Source organism: Saccoglossus kowalevskii, chromosome 11, assembly GCF_978046115.1.
Source record: "Saccoglossus kowalevskii chromosome 11, keSacKowa6.1, whole genome shotgun sequence".
Taxonomy (NCBI): domain Eukaryota; kingdom Metazoa; phylum Hemichordata; class Enteropneusta; family Harrimaniidae; genus Saccoglossus; species Saccoglossus kowalevskii.
In genome coordinates, this window is record NC_140651.1 from 25202624 (window position 1) to 25221621 (window position 18998).

At 37.1% G+C, this 18998-nt stretch overlaps 1 protein-coding gene across 1 annotated transcript; it reads left to right on the forward strand.

Annotated features, from left to right (window-relative positions):
* Positions 1-616: 616 nt before the first annotated feature.
* On the forward strand, positions 617-8652 carry LOC100371089 (uncharacterized). Its single transcript, XM_006811439.3, has 3 exons — positions 617-6211; positions 6780-6858; positions 8228-8652. Exons 1-3 carry the CDS (start codon positions 695-697, stop codon positions 8386-8388), a joined length of 5757 nt encoding a protein of 1918 aa, XP_006811502.2. The 5' UTR covers positions 617-694; the 3' UTR covers positions 8389-8652.
* The last annotated feature ends 10346 nt before the right edge of the window (positions 8653-18998 follow it).

Sequence of the window (18998 nt, forward strand, 5' to 3'; positions counted from 1 at the left end):
ACCAATGCCCGCAAATCATAGCCCAGTGTGACCGCCTTTACGCAAGTACGAAATCTCCCTAATTTTGGCTGCTTTTGTCGATAAATAGTATCCGTTGAATATATCTGTGGCTCATTACACTTCAAATATTTCCTGTCCGCCAGTGTTATGAACTTTCTATGCAACTGTTATAAATAATAGACTGGATATATATTATTTGAATATACATCTATCATGCACTGTGCATATGATATTAGGTATTGCATTGATGAAAACAAATGAGGAAAACAAGTCGATCAATTGGACGATGAAAGTATTCGACATAACGTAATTCGCGCTACATTATCCACTTACGATAAATTCGATGATTTTTAATATCATTTCACCGTTTTGGGGGTTCACAGTAACTTCATTTGAAAAAACGAACAAGAAATCCATGGAAATACTCGTTGAGAACAAGGACAATTTGGAGATTAATTTCCGGATCATTATGTGGCAAACATGTTATTATTAAGGTTGTTAGTAGACATTGGCAACCCGTATACATATAATGGGGATCCGTAATTGTTATAAGTTTCTATTTTGGTTCTCATTCACTAGTATATAAGAGAGACGTCTCAACTCTTCAGACACTGTGGGGGAGAATATTGCTGGTGGCTCATACGAACTATAGTAAAACATATCATTTCCGAAAGCTGCAGTTTATCCTACAACGATGCAGAAACTTGGGGTTCTGCAAACAGTCTTAGCTGCTGTCTTCATACTTGCAGGGATAGCTGTAATAGCCAATGCTGAAGCCGAGTCTGCACGTTATGCTTCTCTTCAGCGTCAATTCCGTGCACTTAATCGTAAACTTGAAGTGGTGCAAGCTCTCCGACGGCGTTCTGATAATAGTGTGTCCTCGGCTAGAAGGCAACAACGGGAAAGTGTGAAAGAGTATAGGATTGATGTGAGGCGAGATAGTCTGAATCGATTCGATGTGTCAAGACGATTGTCGAATCAAATCCGAGTTACTCCGATAAAATATGATGCTGTACGACAATCAGCCCAGGTATTGACTAGCAGAAGGAATTCAGGACACATGCACGACAGGATAAGACGTGATTCTTTGCATCGACGAGTGGTTTCAGGTACGCGCGAGTTTACGGATTGGCGCTCAACTGGATTGATGCAACGAAATATACCTGTGAAGACACGTAGAATAATACAAAGCTCAGTTCCAGTTATGAGAACAGAAGTCCAGAAAATGAGACAATCTTCTCCGATGCAGCAACGATCAATGGAAAGGAGAGTGGTTCCATTCAGACATGATAACAGTGAGACAAGAGTAATTCGTACAGGTAGAAGAAACACGATTTCAACACGATCAGACACAGAACGGCGAATTAGAACAGATAATACAGAAAGACGTTTTAGTGGAATGTCTAACATGCGTAGAGGCCCGGCAGGACTGACCAAACGAGCATCAATGAAACACAGAATTAGCAGTGACGCAAGGATTGTTAGAAGTGAATCACCACAACGCAGAATATCAACATTTGAAAGACGTAATACAGTAGAAAGAAGATCAGTTCCATTGATTTCCAAACGTACAACACAGGACAGGAGATCACTGTCAAGATTTGATACAGAACGCAGAGATAGCACTGTTAGACGAGATGTAACAATGCGTAGAAATTCACCACTGATGACCAGAAGATCTTTAGTTGACCGCAGAGTGAGTACAGATAGGAGAGACAATACAAGAACAGTTAGAAGTGAATCACCACAACGCAGAATATCAACATTTGAAAGACGTAATACAGTAGAAAGAAGATCAGTTCCATTGATTTCCAGAAGAGCAGCACAAGACAGGAGATCACTGTCAAGATTTGATACAGAACGCAGAGATAGCACTGTTAGACGAGATGTAACAATGCGTAGAAATGCACCAGTGATGACCAGAAGATCTTTAGTTGACCACAGAGTGAGTACAGATAGGAGAGACAATACAAGAACTGTTAGAAGTGAATCACCAACACGCAGAATATCAACATTTGAAAGACGTAATACAGTAGAAAGAAGATCAGTTCCATTGATTTCCAGAAGAGCAACACAAGACAGGAGATCACTGTCAAGATTTGATACAGAACGCAGAGATAGCACTGTTAGACGAGATGTAACAATGCGTAGAAATGCACCAGTGATGACCAGAAGATCTTTAGTTGACCGCAGAGTGAGTACAGATAGGAGAGACAATACAAGAACTGTTAGAAGTGAATCACCACAACGCAGGATATCAACATTTGAAAGACGTAATACAGTAGAAAGAAGATCAGTTCCATTGATTTCCAGAAGAGCAGCACAAGACAGGAGATCACTGTCAAGATTTGATACAGAACGCAGAGATAGCACTGTTAGACGAGATGTAACAATGCGTAGAAATGCACCAGTGATGACCAGAAGATCTTTAGTTGACCGCAGAGTGAGTATAGATAGGAGAGACAATACAAGAACTGTTAGAAGTGAATCACCACAACGCAGAATATCAACATTTGAAAGACGTAATACAGTAGAAAGAAGATCAGTTCCATTGATTTCCAGAAGAGCAACACAAGACAGGAGATCACTGTCAAGATTTGATACAGAACGCAGAGATAGCACTGTTAGACGAGATGTAACAATGCGTAGAAATGCACCAGTGATGACCAGAAGATCTTTAGTTGACCGCAGAGCGAGTACAGATAGGAGAGACAATACAAGAACAGTTAGAAGTGAATCGCCACAACGCAGAATATCAACATTTGAAAGACGTAATACAGTAGAAAGAAGATCAGTTCCATTGATTTCCAGAAGAGCAGCACAAGACAGGAAATCACTGTCAAGATTTGATACAGAACGCAGAGATAGCACTGTTAGACGAGATGTAACAATGCGTAGAAATGCACCAGTGATGACCAGAAGATCTTTAGTTGACCGCAGAGTGAGTACAGATAGGAGAGACAATACAAGAACTGTTAGAAGTGAATCACCACAACGCAGAATATCAACATTTGAAAGACGTAATACAGTAGAAAGAAGATCAGTTCCATTGATTTCCAGAAGAGCAGCACAAGACAGGAGATCACTGTCAAGATTTGATACAGAACGCAGAGATAGCACTGTTAGACGAGATGTAACAATGCGTAGAAATGCACCAGTGATGACCAGAAGATCTTTAGTTGACCGCAGAGTGAGTACAGATAGGAGAGACAATACAAGAACTGTTAGAAGTGAATCGCCAACACGCAGAATATCAACATTTGAAAGACGTAATACAGTAGAAAGAAGATCAGTTCCATTGAATTCTAGAAGAGCAGCACAAGACAGGAGATCACTGTCAAGATTTGATACAGAACGCAGAGATAGCACTGTTAGACGAGATGTAACAATGCGTAGAAATGCACCAGTGATGACCAGAAGATCTTTAGTTGACCGCAGAGTGAGTACAGATAGGAGAGACAATACAAGAACAGTTAGAAGTGAATCACCACAACGCAGGATATCAACATTTGAAAGACGTAATACAGTAGACAGAAGATCAGTTCCATTGATTTCCAGAAGAGCAACACAGGACAGGAGATCACTATCAAGATTTGATACAGAACGCAGAGATAGCACTGTTAGACGAGATGTAACAATGCGTAGAAATGCACCAGTGATGACCAGAAGATCTTTAGTTGACCGCAGAGCGAGTACAGATAGGAGAGACAATACAAGAACTGTTAGAAGTGAATCACCACAACGCAGAATATCAACATTTGAAAGACGTAATACAGTAGAAAGAAGATCAGTTCCATTGATTTCCAGAAGAGCAGCACAAGACAGGAGATCACTGTCAAGATTTGATACAGAACGCAGAGATAGCACTGTTAGACGAGATGTAACAATGCGTAGAAATGCACCAGTGATGACCAGAAGATCTTTAGTTGACCGCAGAGTGAGTATAGATAGGAGAGACAATACAAGAACTGTTAGAAGTGAATCACCACAACGCAGAATATCAACATTTGAAAGACGTAATACAGTAGAAAGAAGATCAGTTCCATTGATTTCCAGAAGAGCAACACAAGACAGGAGATCACTGTCAAGATTTGATACAGAACGCAGAGATAGCACTGTTAGACGAGATGTAACAATGCGTAGAAATGCACCAGTGATGACCAGAAGATCTTTAGTTGACCGCAGAGCGAGTACAGATAGGAGAGACAATACAAGAACAGTTAGAAGTGAATCGCCACAACGCAGAATATCAACATTTGAAAGACGTAATACAGTAGAAAGAAGATCAGTTCCATTGATTTCCAGAAGAGCAGCACAAGACAGGAAATCACTGTCAAGATTTGATACAGAACGCAGAGATAGCACTGTTAGACGAGATGTAACAATGCGTAGAAATGCACCAGTGATGACCAGAAGATCTTTAGTTGACCGCAGAGTGAGTACAGATAGGAGAGACAATACAAGAACTGTTAGAAGTGAATCACCACAACGCAGAATATCAACATTTGAAAGACGTAATACAGTAGAAAGAAGATCAGTTCCATTGATTTCCAGAAGAGCAGCACAAGACAGGAGATCACTGTCAAGATTTGATACAGAACGCAGAGATAGCACTGTTAGACGAGATGTAACAATGCGTAGAAATGCACCAGTGATGACCAGAAGATCTTTAGTTGACCGCAGAGTGAGTACAGATAGGAGAGACAATACAAGAACTGTTAGAAGTGAATCGCCAACACGCAGAATATCAACATTTGAAAGACGTAATACAGTAGAAAGAAGATCAGTTCCATTGAATTCTAGAAGAGCAGCACAAGACAGGAGATCACTGTCAAGATTTGATACAGAACGCAGAGATAGCACTGTTAGACGAGATGTAACAATGCGTAGAAATGCACCAGTGATGACCAGAAGATCTTTAGTTGACCACAGAGTGAGTACAGATAGGAGAGACAATACAAGAACAGTTAGAAGTGAATCACCACAACGCAGGATATCAACATTTGAAAGACGTAATACAGTAGAAAGAAGATCAGTTCCATTGATTTCCAGAAGAGCAACACAGGACAGGAGATCACTATCAAGATTTGATACAGAACGCAGAGATAGCACTGTTAGACGAGATGTAACAATGCGTAGAAATGCACCAGTGATGACCAGAAGATCTTTAGTTGACCGCAGAGCGAGTACAGATAGGAGAGACAATACAAGAACTGTTAGAAGTGAATCACCACAACGCAGAATATCAACATTTGAAAGACGTAATACAGTAGAAAGAAGATCAGTTCCATTGATTTCCAGAAGAGCAGCACAAGACAGGAGATCACTGTCAAGATTTGATACAGAACGCAGAGATAGCACTGTTAGACAAGATGTAACAATGCGTAGAAATGCACCAGTGATGACCAGTAGATCTTTAGTTGACCACAGAGTGAGTACAGATAGAAGAGACAATACAAGAAGTGTTAGAAGTGAATCACCACAACGCAGAATATCAACATTTGAAAGACGCAATTCAGTGGAGAGAAGATCAGTTCCATTGATTTCCAGAAGAGCAGCACAAGACAGGAGATCACTGTCAAGATTTGATACAGAACGCAGAGATAGCACTGTTAGACGAGATGTAACAATGCGTAGAAATGCACCAGTGATGACCAGAAGATCTTTAGTTGACCGCAGAGTGAGTACAGATAGGAGAGACAATACAAGAACTGTTAGAAGTGAATCACCACAACGCAGAATATCAACATTTGAAAGACGTAATACAGTAGAAAGAAGATCAGTTCCATTGATTTCAAGACGTGCAACACAAGACAGGAGATCACTGTCAAGATTTGATACAGAACGCAGAGATAGCACTGTTAGACGAGATGTAACAATGAGTAGAAATTCACCAGTGATGACCAGAAGATCTTTAGTTGACCGCAGAGTGAGTACAGATAGGCGAGACAATACAAGAACTGTTATGAATCAAAGAATGTCCATTAATCGTACTCCGATCACTGAAAGTAGAAGAACAGTTCCTATAACAAACCATAAAACAACATCTGTCTCACGAAAAGTTTTGACTCTTCCCAGCACTTATAATTACCATATAAAGGCGGTAGTACAACTCTCGATGTCAGGCTCAACAGCTAAATTTCAGATCTTATTGTCCGACGATATACACGAGATGAATGCATATCATAATATTACAACTCAAACTGAAATGGTAAGTATTTTTCATAGTAATCAGCAGGTTTGACCGAAAACGTGTTGCAAATGCTAATATTTAGTTTCATTGAGAATGTTTGATGTCTCGTTGAGCGTTTTCTCTAAGCAACTGTCATGCGCAGTCTCACCCAGATAATTACGTCATTCAATATCTTGCAATTACATCTGATTCATCGTCAATACCATTAGAATCCACATTGGTAATGACGTAGCCGCAAAGCAGTCGTTATATCCGTAGATAAATTATTCGGAACGTTATCTTTTCTTTTTGTGTCGTGAGAAATGGAATCAGTACCAAAATAGGAGTCTACAATCTTACAGTTATATTTTTGTTGCTAGAATATTTGTTTGATATCATATTCGATATAGCAATATCGACGGGACGGCACAATTTGATTGAATACTAATGTGATTTAATACACAAAAAATAGATTATCGATATTAAATTGCGTAGATTACACATAATTCAATCAGATTAGTAATGCTGTGTTTCGGGAAAGTCTATAGAGTCAAATCTACGCGATGTACGTTATTCACAGCCGTGATGTGTGTTTCATGCGTTGTAGGGCAGTACAGAGAAACTACCCATTGAAGAAGATGATGACACGAGTGTTTCCGAGAAAGCGTCTGAAATCATGCAAATTGGTGAGTAATATACGGCAATGTATCTAATACTGATGCGGTATATATACAATATGCACATGTACTACATATTAATAGGAAATAAAATCATATATTATACCAAACGTACTTTTGCTGAACGAAACAAAATACAAAAAAAAAATAATATCAAAATTCGTCAGAATGTCCGCATTTGTGTGTCTCCATTATATTATGCGTGAAAAATACTAAGCTAAGTGGTACGTTTTGTAACTGAATTTGGTTTGCGGTGTGTAGTGGAGGAGGGACCTACCATCCAAACTAAAAATATTGAGTACAGAGAACAGGGAATTGAGTCCCAAGCGACGATAACAACACACGCTAAAAACGCAAAGGCTCATGGTGACACGCTATGGCCATCTGACGCATGCGCAGGTGACGACTCCCCCGCTTTAACGTTCGATTTTTTTTTCCATTTTGACAAGAAACAACCGAACTAGAATCTCCTACCATAATTTTAAAATGTCATACGTGTATGTAGTACCGCAATGAGCAGTTCGGCGTGCATGGCAAGACACTAACTCGCTCCAGCTGAGTTGAAACGAAAAAAAAAAAATTGTTCTGTGATTGGTTAGACCATAGACCTTATTTCCTAAGGTCTATGGTTAGACCACAGTCAGCTGGCGCACACGTGATAATAAAATAAATACGATATTTACTATATGGGGGCCGCCATCTTGAATGACGCATAAAACTAAATAAGAGACAAGTTGTGAAACGCGTTTTTCAGATTCCTACAAATCAGGACAAAAATAACAATCTTTCACAAAAATACGGTCCGTTGGGGTTATATTAAGCCAACCGATAACAAAATTCGGCCGAATTCGTCGTTTTTGCGTGGAAAAATCCCTTGCATACGAACACCTAATTACGCGAAGAACATAGAACACTAAGTCGGGGTATTTGAAACTAAAAATTGGCATTCCAGCACAGCAGCCAATCAGCGACGGCCTAACGCTTAGATGACAATTTCGGTTTCAAATACCCCGACTTAGTGTTCTAGGTTCTTCGCGTAATTAGGTGTTCGTATGCAAGGGATTTTTCCGCACAAAAACGACGAATTCGGCCGAATTTTGTTATCGGTTGGCTTAATATAACCTCAACGGACCGTATTTTTGTGAAAGATTTGTATTTTTGTCCTGATTTGTAGGAATCTGAAAAACGCGTTTCACAACTTGTCTCTTATTTAGTTTTATGCGTCATTCAAGATGGCGGCCCCCATATAGTAAATATGGCATTTATTTTATTATATCAGATGTGCGCCAGCTGACTGTGGGTTAGACACATTAGTATCAGACCCGGGGTATCAGATGACGACATCGTACTTCATGATTTTATTTTGGCACTTTCACAGATTCTGGTTTCCACAACAGCGAAGATGAGGTAGTGGCTAACTACACTGGTATGGACTACTCTGGTCTTCCATTTGCTAAGGCCAACCAAACGCTACCTTGGGCGAACGAAATTGGTATCGACCGATTCCTAGCAGCCGCCATGCCAGCGTCGGTGATCTGACAAATCTACACGGTCCTCGCAGTGGTTCTTGTAAGTTTACCGATAAATCTGCGAGTCGACATGACACCCAATGGGTGCCCCCATTCTATTCGGTTTGTTGTAACGCTCCTGTCATTTCCTTTCATTTGTATTAGCTGTAAAGTGAAAAAGTTTTACCATGACGAAATAACATGATGTAACAAGGCACAATATACAAATACACAACAAAAATAAACCTCATCGGAGGTGAACGCCGCTGTGTCGTGTCAGGTCAAAAATAGAGAAGGGAAATCGAATTCTTGTCAGCTTTGAGCTTTTGGTAACCAATTGTCTGCTAACACCCAGCATTCATCAGAAGAGCAGTTGGCACGTGACAAAGCAAAGTGTAAAATTGTATAGAAGTCGCGCCTCCAGCGACGATAAATTCTGTGACGTCAATGCTGCATTGATCTGTGAGCGCTCATTAATACAAATATTTCTGTTAGAGATCGGTTTTATTCTGAATCGCAAACGACTATTAAATCAAACAAAGATGTACATTTTAACGACATTACTTACACTCGTTCACGTGACGTTTACGTCACATATGCACTCCATCCTTAGGGGGCGCAATTTATATAGAAAGGTGTACCTAACTTAGGTAACGTTGTCTAGTGTTTTGATGTGATCGACGACATATTTACAGAATTTTGAAGCAAACAAAATAAATGATTTTGAGCGTTATTTTTCTTGATTAAAATATTTTTTCTGAACTTAATTGACACTGGACACTAATTATGAACTTCTGTATTTGCATAAATAAGCCCAGTTGTTAAACTTGGTTGTCATCGCGACCGCCTGCGTTCGAATATATTTTGATTTTGTGGACATAAACGACGCATTCCATCCACGTAACATTTGTCAAGTAACTATGCAAATACAGTACTTTATATTTGACCGCGCACTTGACCAAAGTATCAACAATGAAATCACTATTAAATGGACAATATCGTTTTTTTTCTCAGATTTGTCCACAAAATATCTACACCTAGGGGTGAACAATAGAAACTAGAAAGTGACTTTGGAAAGAAAATATGCACTGAGTAAAAACAAAATACAAAATTTTCAAACTCTTATGTAATTTCTTATATCTGAACCAGGTCTTCGAATATTAAACATTAAAATCGTTTCTAATTGCCCTTTAAGGTAGAATCTTACTTAATAATATAAATTATGAATATATTGAATGTTTTCTACAATTTGGTTATTCAGTGACGGCAGCTATTTTGTTATCTTCATAACATTTCATCACTGATTCACATTAATTGTTGATCATTCAGTTATTTACAGAATTATACTTATATAATATAACTGACCAAAAATACGGGTAATAACTACGATTAAAACTGTAGTTGTAAAATGCTGTAACCGTGTTTGGGACATGTTGATTTCTACAAAATGTAGACTAGTTCCGCATTCACAAGGATCATAACCACACATAGTAATCAATGCAAGTATACACGTAAGTCAAAATACAACTGACATGTTACACATATAGTTCAATCACGGTTTCAGTTAATTTCCTGATTTCTAAATTTATTGTTTTGGAATAAGAGGGACACATTTGCTAGATCGGGATTACACACATCGTCGTTAATAGCGGCATTTTACGGCAATTCAAATATCGCTACTTTACGTACATTATGGCGACGAGAATGCATTACTAACGGATCATCGCTAAACGAATCTTGACACTGATGGCGCTATATAGGTTGAATGTTTGCAAGGGTGTTACGTTCAAACGATTGACAAGGCTGATAATTAGACACAAATCACTTCCACTTTTCACTTTGTTGCGCATGCGTTTTGTAACAATAAGTTTTTTTGAAGGGGATTTGTTTCGCCATATCACAGTCATTTGTTTAGTAGTTGTAATCTCAACGTAGGCCGGAATGACAAACTACTAGCATGATGACGATGTTTTATCGGACGTTACGTGAGTTCAGCCAATTACAAATTAATCAGACAATCACGAAGCAACTTATATATAAGAACTTATGACAATTTGAATTAGTCTTTCCTGACACTGAAATATTCTCAAACTGGAAAACTTTCGTGAATGGACTTTAAACGGCGTAACAGTGCCCCAACACCATGCACAGAATTGTATTTAAATTAGATTGCGCATACTATGTAAATATTGATAAATATGTATTGTTTATGTGTATAGACAATAAAAACGAACATGTAAAGCACTCTTATTGTCTCTCAGTTCTTCAGTGTGCGCATGTCTGAATTATATCTTCGGGATTTCGCTTTGCTAACGTAGATGGCGTAGCTATGTTATCTTCTCTGTGAGAATGTTTCATAGACTAATGAAGAGACGGTATATTTTTCTGAACTGCCTTAAATGAAATCTGAAATGATTTTTCATTGTACAATTATAAGCTCCGAGGTCATCGCGTGGCACGCGTTGAATTTCGTTGTATATGTCACATGAACACGTCGCCGTGCAAAGACCATGTTTACCATTTTGAACATATGACAAATTAGATCAGAATAAACATGTAGTGCATTGTGGGAAAAGGACGATGCTTGTAAATTTAACATATCAGGGGTGTTATTGAAATTCACAGTGAGAAGTAGACTCGACGAGCGATGACAGGAAAATAATGCACAAAATATTGTTTTCAATTACTTAGTTTTGTGCAATTTGTTTATGATGAGTTCGCTGTAATTGTTTTGTAATTGTTCATCAATTAATGTAATTACATATTGTAGTCAAAATCTGCAATGATATTTACGTAATCATATCAGTGGGTGACACCAAACTCGATAACATATAAGGCATAACTATGTCATGTGAATGTCTGCTCAGGGTTTGATATAATGTAATGGGGGAGATCACCTACATCTGCCACTATGCAAACTGGTTATTCTGCAATTCAGTAGGACAAATTCGGCAACCCTAAAACCGACAATGTCATTTCCATCAGTCGATCGTCACTTCTGCTAATACTTGTCTCATCTCTGGGAATTCCAGTCATTTAAAATTGTCTCAAATGCAGAATGAATAATTTATAGTTATGCAAAGCTTCGGTTCATGGTAAAACCTCATCCACAGGGGATCAAAGCCACATTGTCAGCAGTGCCCGCAAAAATGTCGACGTGTGTCATCCGTCCAATTCGTGTATACAACACAACTCGTAATTATAAATTATATAATTGATTCAAATTGTAGTTGATTGGCATTTAGTATATATTTATAATTGACTGGTGAGTACAATCTGGTATCAGCTGGTGCTGTATTAAATTTGAATCATTATACAGTGCTGTAAAGTTGGACTTTCCCCAAATTGACACCATCTGTCTGATCATTTGTGACGCATTGTAGGTGTGATCAGAAAACAAACATCGCTTTGTCATTTTTATCTAATATACGTTACAGCTATTGTAATATCACAAAGATTCAAGACTGATCGAAGCATTCCATGTATAAGCTATCCCTTTCCCTCCCCAATTACAATTTACCGTAACCATGTGTGAAGCAATTTGTCGGATGTACCAAATTTCATGTTGATTTACAGAAGCTAGAAGTTGAATGTATATGTACATTGTAACACCACTACGATTGGATTCTGATGCGCGCTCCATTCTGTCTGATTACCTCAGCAACCCGCGTTCGAAGTTTCGAGCTCGACGTACAAGGTAACAAATTCATGCTAACTCAAAATGAATACCGAGTACCACGTGACGCGGATTCCACGTCATTTCACTTCAAACAATTTACCTGCCGGATTCTAAGTGACAGAATGCTATCTTGCAAGTGACCTGTAATAACTATAACACGACAATTACGAATGAGGTTTTATAAAAATTACGGATTTAATGACGTACGCGGACACAAATACCCACGCGACACTGGAATCAGAAAAAATCTAATAAACATGTAATATAAAGTATATATAAAGTGTTAATTCCCACATAGACATTTGATATTTGTTATTAAAATAAAGATGAATCATTCATCAACGGAATTGTAACTTGTATGCGGTTTATAGGTATAGAAAGTCCAATGTATGATAAAATCAGACTCGAATAAATTAGGAAATGCGATATTTCCAAGATGGCGTTTAACAATGAGGTCATGGAAAGAAAGTTCCATTAACCTGTTGAATTTAGATTCAGAAATGTCTTTGCTATCACTTTCTCTAAATTTTTAAAGTTCAATGACGAAAAATATAAAATTACCATTCAGCAATAAATTAAAAATAGTAGTGACATTGTGACTTAATTCTGTCAAACACAAACACTTCAGCAAAGAAAACTAATTCCATAACAACGTTTTACAATATGTTTGCTGCCAGACAATACAGATAAATAGAAAAAAAAAATACATTTCTTTAACTTCAGGATTTTGTCTCCCAATAGTTAAATTTAGACGTGTGGCAAAGTTGTTGAGATACTAATAATAGAACATTTGTTCACAATGGAAAACTACTCTAATATACTGACAACATCATAGTTGAACACAACGATGAGTTTAATTAAAAAGAAACAAGTAATATAACGTGTTTATTTCCTTTGGGAGACTGGTTTGCATGTACATGCAGCAAAATAAGTTTTTCTCCTCGGTGTTTCTTTTCGTGTGTTCCTCTTCTACAGGAATATGTGAGAGCGCTGACGTCAGAAAATGGTATATGTAACAGAACTTCTATTATAAATTCAAAATCTACACGACACATCTTTAGGCGTGAATTAAAGTGGAAAAAGCGAATGTGTTCATAGAATAATATCTGTTATAATTATTTTTATTTATCAGTGTAATTAAAATTCGTTACGAATTCGCTTTTAAATTAATGCCGGTGCTAGTGTGCACCACCTTTCACAACTTTTGGCCAATCACATCTTACTATGCAAATTAGGCAGCTCTGCTATAAAGAAACCTGTAATGCGAGTTCTGATTGGTTGCGGGTCCTACCAGATATAATCACGGTGTACATCTATACCAGTATAAAAGAGTAAGCTGTCAATCACGGACAATGCACCTATGAATCTCGGAACACTATAGTTTATGTTAGTGGCATTGTTAATCTATCTTTTGTTTTCCATCTTAATCCAGTAAGATATGCGTCAATAACAGTTGTATTATTATTGCCCTTATCTTTTGAGCTGAATTTTTTTGTGCATAGTAGTATATATGGAGCTCTGTCATCATTTTTAAAGAGTTGTGGTCGTCACGCAAAGATGGCTACTTTGACTGTTGCGCAGACCAGCGAGTACAAACTGAGATATTATATTATATCTATGATTATACTTATATATTTTATACAATTGCTTTGTAGTTTGAACCAGACAGGCATAATTGGCTACATTGACGCCCAAATAAAAGTTAATTACGTTGATTTCAGTCGAACCAATTATCTATTTCAGATAAAATGTTTTGTGGGTTGTTTACTTTCTAATCGTTTTCTGTACAAGGGTACTACTGCTCATGCGCACAGCTGGAGTCGTAGAACCCCGACGCAATTGATGCAATGACGTCAATAGTTGTCATAGATACTGGCACAAAACCTACGTAGACATTCAGCCATAAAGCACTCAAGGCACTACGCCGAAAGTTTGTGAAAACAAAATAAGTAGATGGTGACCAAATTCAATGTGATCTCCCATGTGAGCAACATTTCTTTACGTGAAGGGAATGAATGAATAGGTTCCCATCGTTGTTTGTGTCGGTGGGTGGGCACTACGTTGGAACTCATGCGTCACAGTAGAACACAGTTAGCATTTAACAGCAGTGTGCTTTGGTGACGCGTGTTGTTTTATATCTGGTGGTGAGCTAACCACAGACCAGGGAGAACTCACTAGCAAGATAAAACGTCGTTCATTTCATAGGAGTGGATAATTAAATTAAATTAGACTATCTGTTATATTTTGTATATTTAGTCAGTATTGTCTCTGATTGTTAGTTACAGTTCAAATATATCGGCCTATTTTCAATGAAATTAATCAGCGATCCATACAAATGAAATGTACAAAAATGTTCACTAATAGCACATGTGCAGATTATGCGCTTAGTTCGAAATATATGGGGTTATTATACTCGACTCGGATAATATGGAGAATCAAAATGTAGTTAAAATAGCATGCTTTGTCAATTTTGAGGCATTTGTTACTATAGGAACAATATATCTCAAAACGTTGCTCGACGACAGAGAGTGAAATAATATAATGGTACTGAAATGAGGATAATATTTCAGTGAATTTATGTCTGTTTCTGGTGGTCTATGTACACTACTGCAAAAATGTCCCTTTCTACGCAAATATATGACAAAAACACATTTCGATTAAATACCATTTTATCTTACATTGTTGCAAATCTGAGAAACTCTTCTGTTGATAAAATTTGGGGAGGGAATTTTACTCTGTCAACAATATTTAACAAAATCTTACTTCTTAAAATATTTTTCGTTTCCAATACATAACTAATCTTTGGTTTTACTTTAGTCGGTGTGTAGTGTGAAAATATCTGGAGAATACCAGAAAGTCTGCACGAATGCAGTACGGTGCTTATCATATGACATATTAGTCGGGTCTCTCCTGTAATTTTTCATCCATAATGCACAGCGTATGCTGCTGTATTGTGTACACGTGGTTGAGCGAATCATAAATATACATGATCGAAATACCAAAGTAGTACCGGCATATTCCTATAAATGAACAAAATCGCATAATAACTGTATTTTGTTTCTGCTCGTTACATGTATAATGTAAGCCGATGACAATGACATAACCAGCGTCATCTTAAGGTAGTACTAATCTTGTATTTCTATTAATTAGTATCGTGCCAATTTACATTACTTTGTGTATATTTGTAGTATAAACTCTATGCGTCATAGATCTAGAGACTGTAGATTCAAAATACATTTGAACTTTCGTTTGTCGCATTATACCTTGAAATAATTACAGTAATTATCATAACTATAAATTAATGACGCAATAATGTTTCGACATTTCACACTGAAATTCGATTTACATTGTGTTGTGTAGGAAACCAGACAATGTGATATAAATGTTAGCAAATGTGATATAAATGTTAACAAATTTGATATAAATGTTAACAAATGTGGTATAAACGTTAACAAATGTGATATAAATGTTAACAAATGTGGTATAAATGTTAGCAAATGTGATATAAATGTTAGCAAACGTGATTTAAATGTTAACAAATGTGGTATAGATGTTAACAAATGTGATATAAATGTTAACAAATGTGGTATAAATGTTAACAAATGTGATATAAATGTTAACAAATGTGGTATAAATGTTAGCAAATGTGATATAAATGTTAACAAATGTGGTATAAATGTTAACAAATGTGATATAAATGTTAACAAATGTGGTATAAATGTTAGCAAATGTGATATAAATGTTAACAAATGTGGTATAAATGTTATCGGGATAGTCTGTGATTACTGCATTAACAGCAACTCGAGTAAGTCTGTTCTGTATATACGCTTTGTTAGGCGTTTTCTTTCCTCCTCTAATTTATATCTTCTTTCTGATTGGCTAGGCGGCGATATATGTGTCCAATCCTCGTAGTTTGGAATTATAACTAGTTTGCACGATTTGAAGTTTTACTTTGTACTCTGCTTTTAAATTTAGTTAGTGTTTCGCATTGATGGCAAGTCAGGTCGTCTTAGACTACCTTTTCCAGATTGAGTCTAGTGAAGTGTGACATCGAAATGATGGATAGCATAATACTGGTTTATTAGGTACTCGGTGGGCTTCTCACAATGTCACGTTTATTCCAAAGTTTTTCTGTCAAATATTCTCGTTTAAAGTTCCTATTAATTTATTTCTTTATCTACATGTTTCTGCCAATTCATCATTTTCGTTCGCAACACATATGGTGTGCAGACATACCATTATACCATATATTGTCTCTCTTCATCATGTTTGTTGGCGTCATCATTCATTAAGTTTAAGTGATCAATTATGTCATCGAGTTTGGTGTTAATTGCCAGCATGTCGATTTCAGATATATTACGTGTGTATTTCATCTAATTCATTTCCCAGTTTTTGCTGGGGTTTTCAGTTTAGAAACGCAGTCGTTAAGACGAGAATATATTTTTTCTGTAGATTCTTTTTTTTTTGTCTTGAATTGTTTGAACTTCTGTGCGATTTTACGAATTATCCCCGTCGGCAGATCATTTTCCATAGTATAATAATCTCATTTTCAAGTCCAGGATATATTCGCCACATCGCCACGTATCACAAGTTTTTTCAACTAAAGTTACGTTTCAAATTCGATACTGAGTCATGTAAGTATTAATATAACATATGTGAATTCCCAAGAGTCGACATAACAAATCATGGATGCAAACTATATTTCGAGGTTTGGTTATAAAAAGTAGTTAATGACGATAATTTTACCTCCTTACTTGTGAAATTTGTTTTTAAAAATTGACGAAAAAGAAACACTGCTTTGTCATTGCCTTCTTTGAAATATAAGAAACAAATATTGCCCCCCCCCCCAAATTGTGACACACACTATAATGGTTAATTCTAATGACGCAATCACTAGTTATACATAACATTTTTTACAATTTCCCCAGAAATTATAAACAAATATTTAATCGGAACTATAATTATAAAAACTATAAACAAATACTTAATCACCAAAATATTGAAGGGGAAACGTGATATGAATGTACTTAAAAGTAAATTCCAACTTCGCTTTCGGGATATTCGCCATTCAGCGTATGTCAGCTTTACAACGCCCCCAATTACACTTTTATTGAAACTTTATTTACGTATATAAATATACGTATATGGTATAAATGTTGACAAATGTGATATAAATGTTAACACTAACAAACAATGACGCTGGCCAAACCACAACAGTTTAGGTCAGGGGTACTATGTATGTACTATTTTGTTAATGTTTACTTCTGACTTCTAAATATTTGCAGGGAGACTCAATAAACCATTAAATTGTAATTAACGGACAATTTGAAAGTATTATTACTGAAATAATATTGACCTATTTTGAACGGCGCAGATTTTTAGTATTTGGGTTAGCCTCCTCAATGATAATACAATGGGGTTTTGTTTAAAGAAAGGTTGTCCCTAACAAGCACATCAAGCCCGATTCAATACGTAGGCGTGGTGCAGCGGTCAGGGCGTTCGCCTACGCAGCATTGAGGTCGTGCTTATCAACGACAGCGGATAGAAGCATGTTATGACGCATGGTCTCAGATAATGTATGTGAAAACCTATCCATGCTTTCGAGATCCTGAAAGTATATTTGGCATTTGTGATGTTGTTTGGGAATACCAAAAAAAAAACGGGAAACTGTACTTGATTTAATAAATTTAATAAATACAGAAGTATACAAAAATATACACATAAATCTATCTAAGTGCCACAGAGATATCTCCACCACAACTCTCACAGATTCCGCCGTGAATAATACACTTCCCAAGTTATTTGTTTTCTATGTTGCTACTTATAAGATTAATATACAACTAGTTTTGTTTAAGTGGACACACAACTAGAGACTACGCTCTACACATGTATCCAATAACAACAACGAAACATTCGTCCGGTCATGTAATGAGTGGAGGTGACAATTGGAATTAAAAAATGTCGTACCAAATGAAAACAACAAATACGGTGTCCATTTTGTTCACATATAGGTCTGTTTAGCCTAACATGAGCACAGACACCACCCAACAAACACTGACAATATACTACTGCATAGTAACAATACACATGCTAGGTTCCAGAGAGGTGATCATCTTATTGACCTGTGAGGTGTAAGTCCATTTAACTGTCCAAGGCTCGAGTGACACGTGAAAGAAACTAGCATAATTCCTAATGTCAATCGCGTCAATCGTAATCATTGTGTCTGCGAGTAGTTGTCATATATGCAAGACTTGGTGATTCTTCTGCCATTTTCTTACATTGAAGGCGTATATTTTGTGTTTTCGGTTGTATGCTTGACAACGATTATTTTGACAACAGACACTGCCTCTACATGTACGTTGGTAACACACACTGTCCTTGCCAAGATGTGACCCTAGTTTGAATGCAAGGACATTACCCAATTGCTTCAGCCACCTTCATAACTCACACGATACATTCGAACTCAGATAAAAAAAGTTTCTCTCCACGGAGTTTAGTCCATTGATATTCACGTACTGAAATGTTGTCTTTAAAGTTGTATGATTTTATTTGTGTGGCGCTGATGATTATTTAGCAATAAGTGGATGAGCGTACTAGTTCTGTGAGTTTTGGAAATATTAGTTCTAGTGCTCCTACTCGTTCAGTTAAAAGATACATTCGTCGCACCGTGTCCTGCTCTGTGTGTGTCCCATGCAACTTATACGTTGAAAAGAAAATCGCAAAAGGCCGAAATCAAAATGATTCGGCCACGGTGAACTAGCGATATCACGTCCGCCACCCGTTGTCACGTTGAATAAACAAACACCCATCTATTGTTGAATTATCACGAATTATCATTACCCAAGTACGCCTTGTGGTGGGGCCTTCTATATAGTATAATACGGGTCACCCTAATAAGCCATTCAATGTGATCACACCCATTCTCTATCTATTCTTACCCTGTTGTTCGATATCGCTGTGGG

What these genes read in the sequence shown, in the direction of transcription:
- LOC100371089 (XM_006811439.3), top strand. Translation starts at nt 695, where the DNA reads ATGCAGAAACTTGGGGTTCTGCAAACAGTCTTAGCTGCTGTCTTCATA. An exon ending in TTACAACTCAAACTGAAATG is followed by an intron (nt 6,212 to 6,779) that starts GTAAGTATTTTT and finishes CATGCGTTGTAG; the next exon opens with GGCAGTACAGAGAAACTACC. An exon ending in GTCTGAAATCATGCAAATTG is followed by an intron (nt 6,859 to 8,227) that starts GTGAGTAATATA and finishes GCACTTTCACAG; the next exon opens with ATTCTGGTTTCCACAACAGC.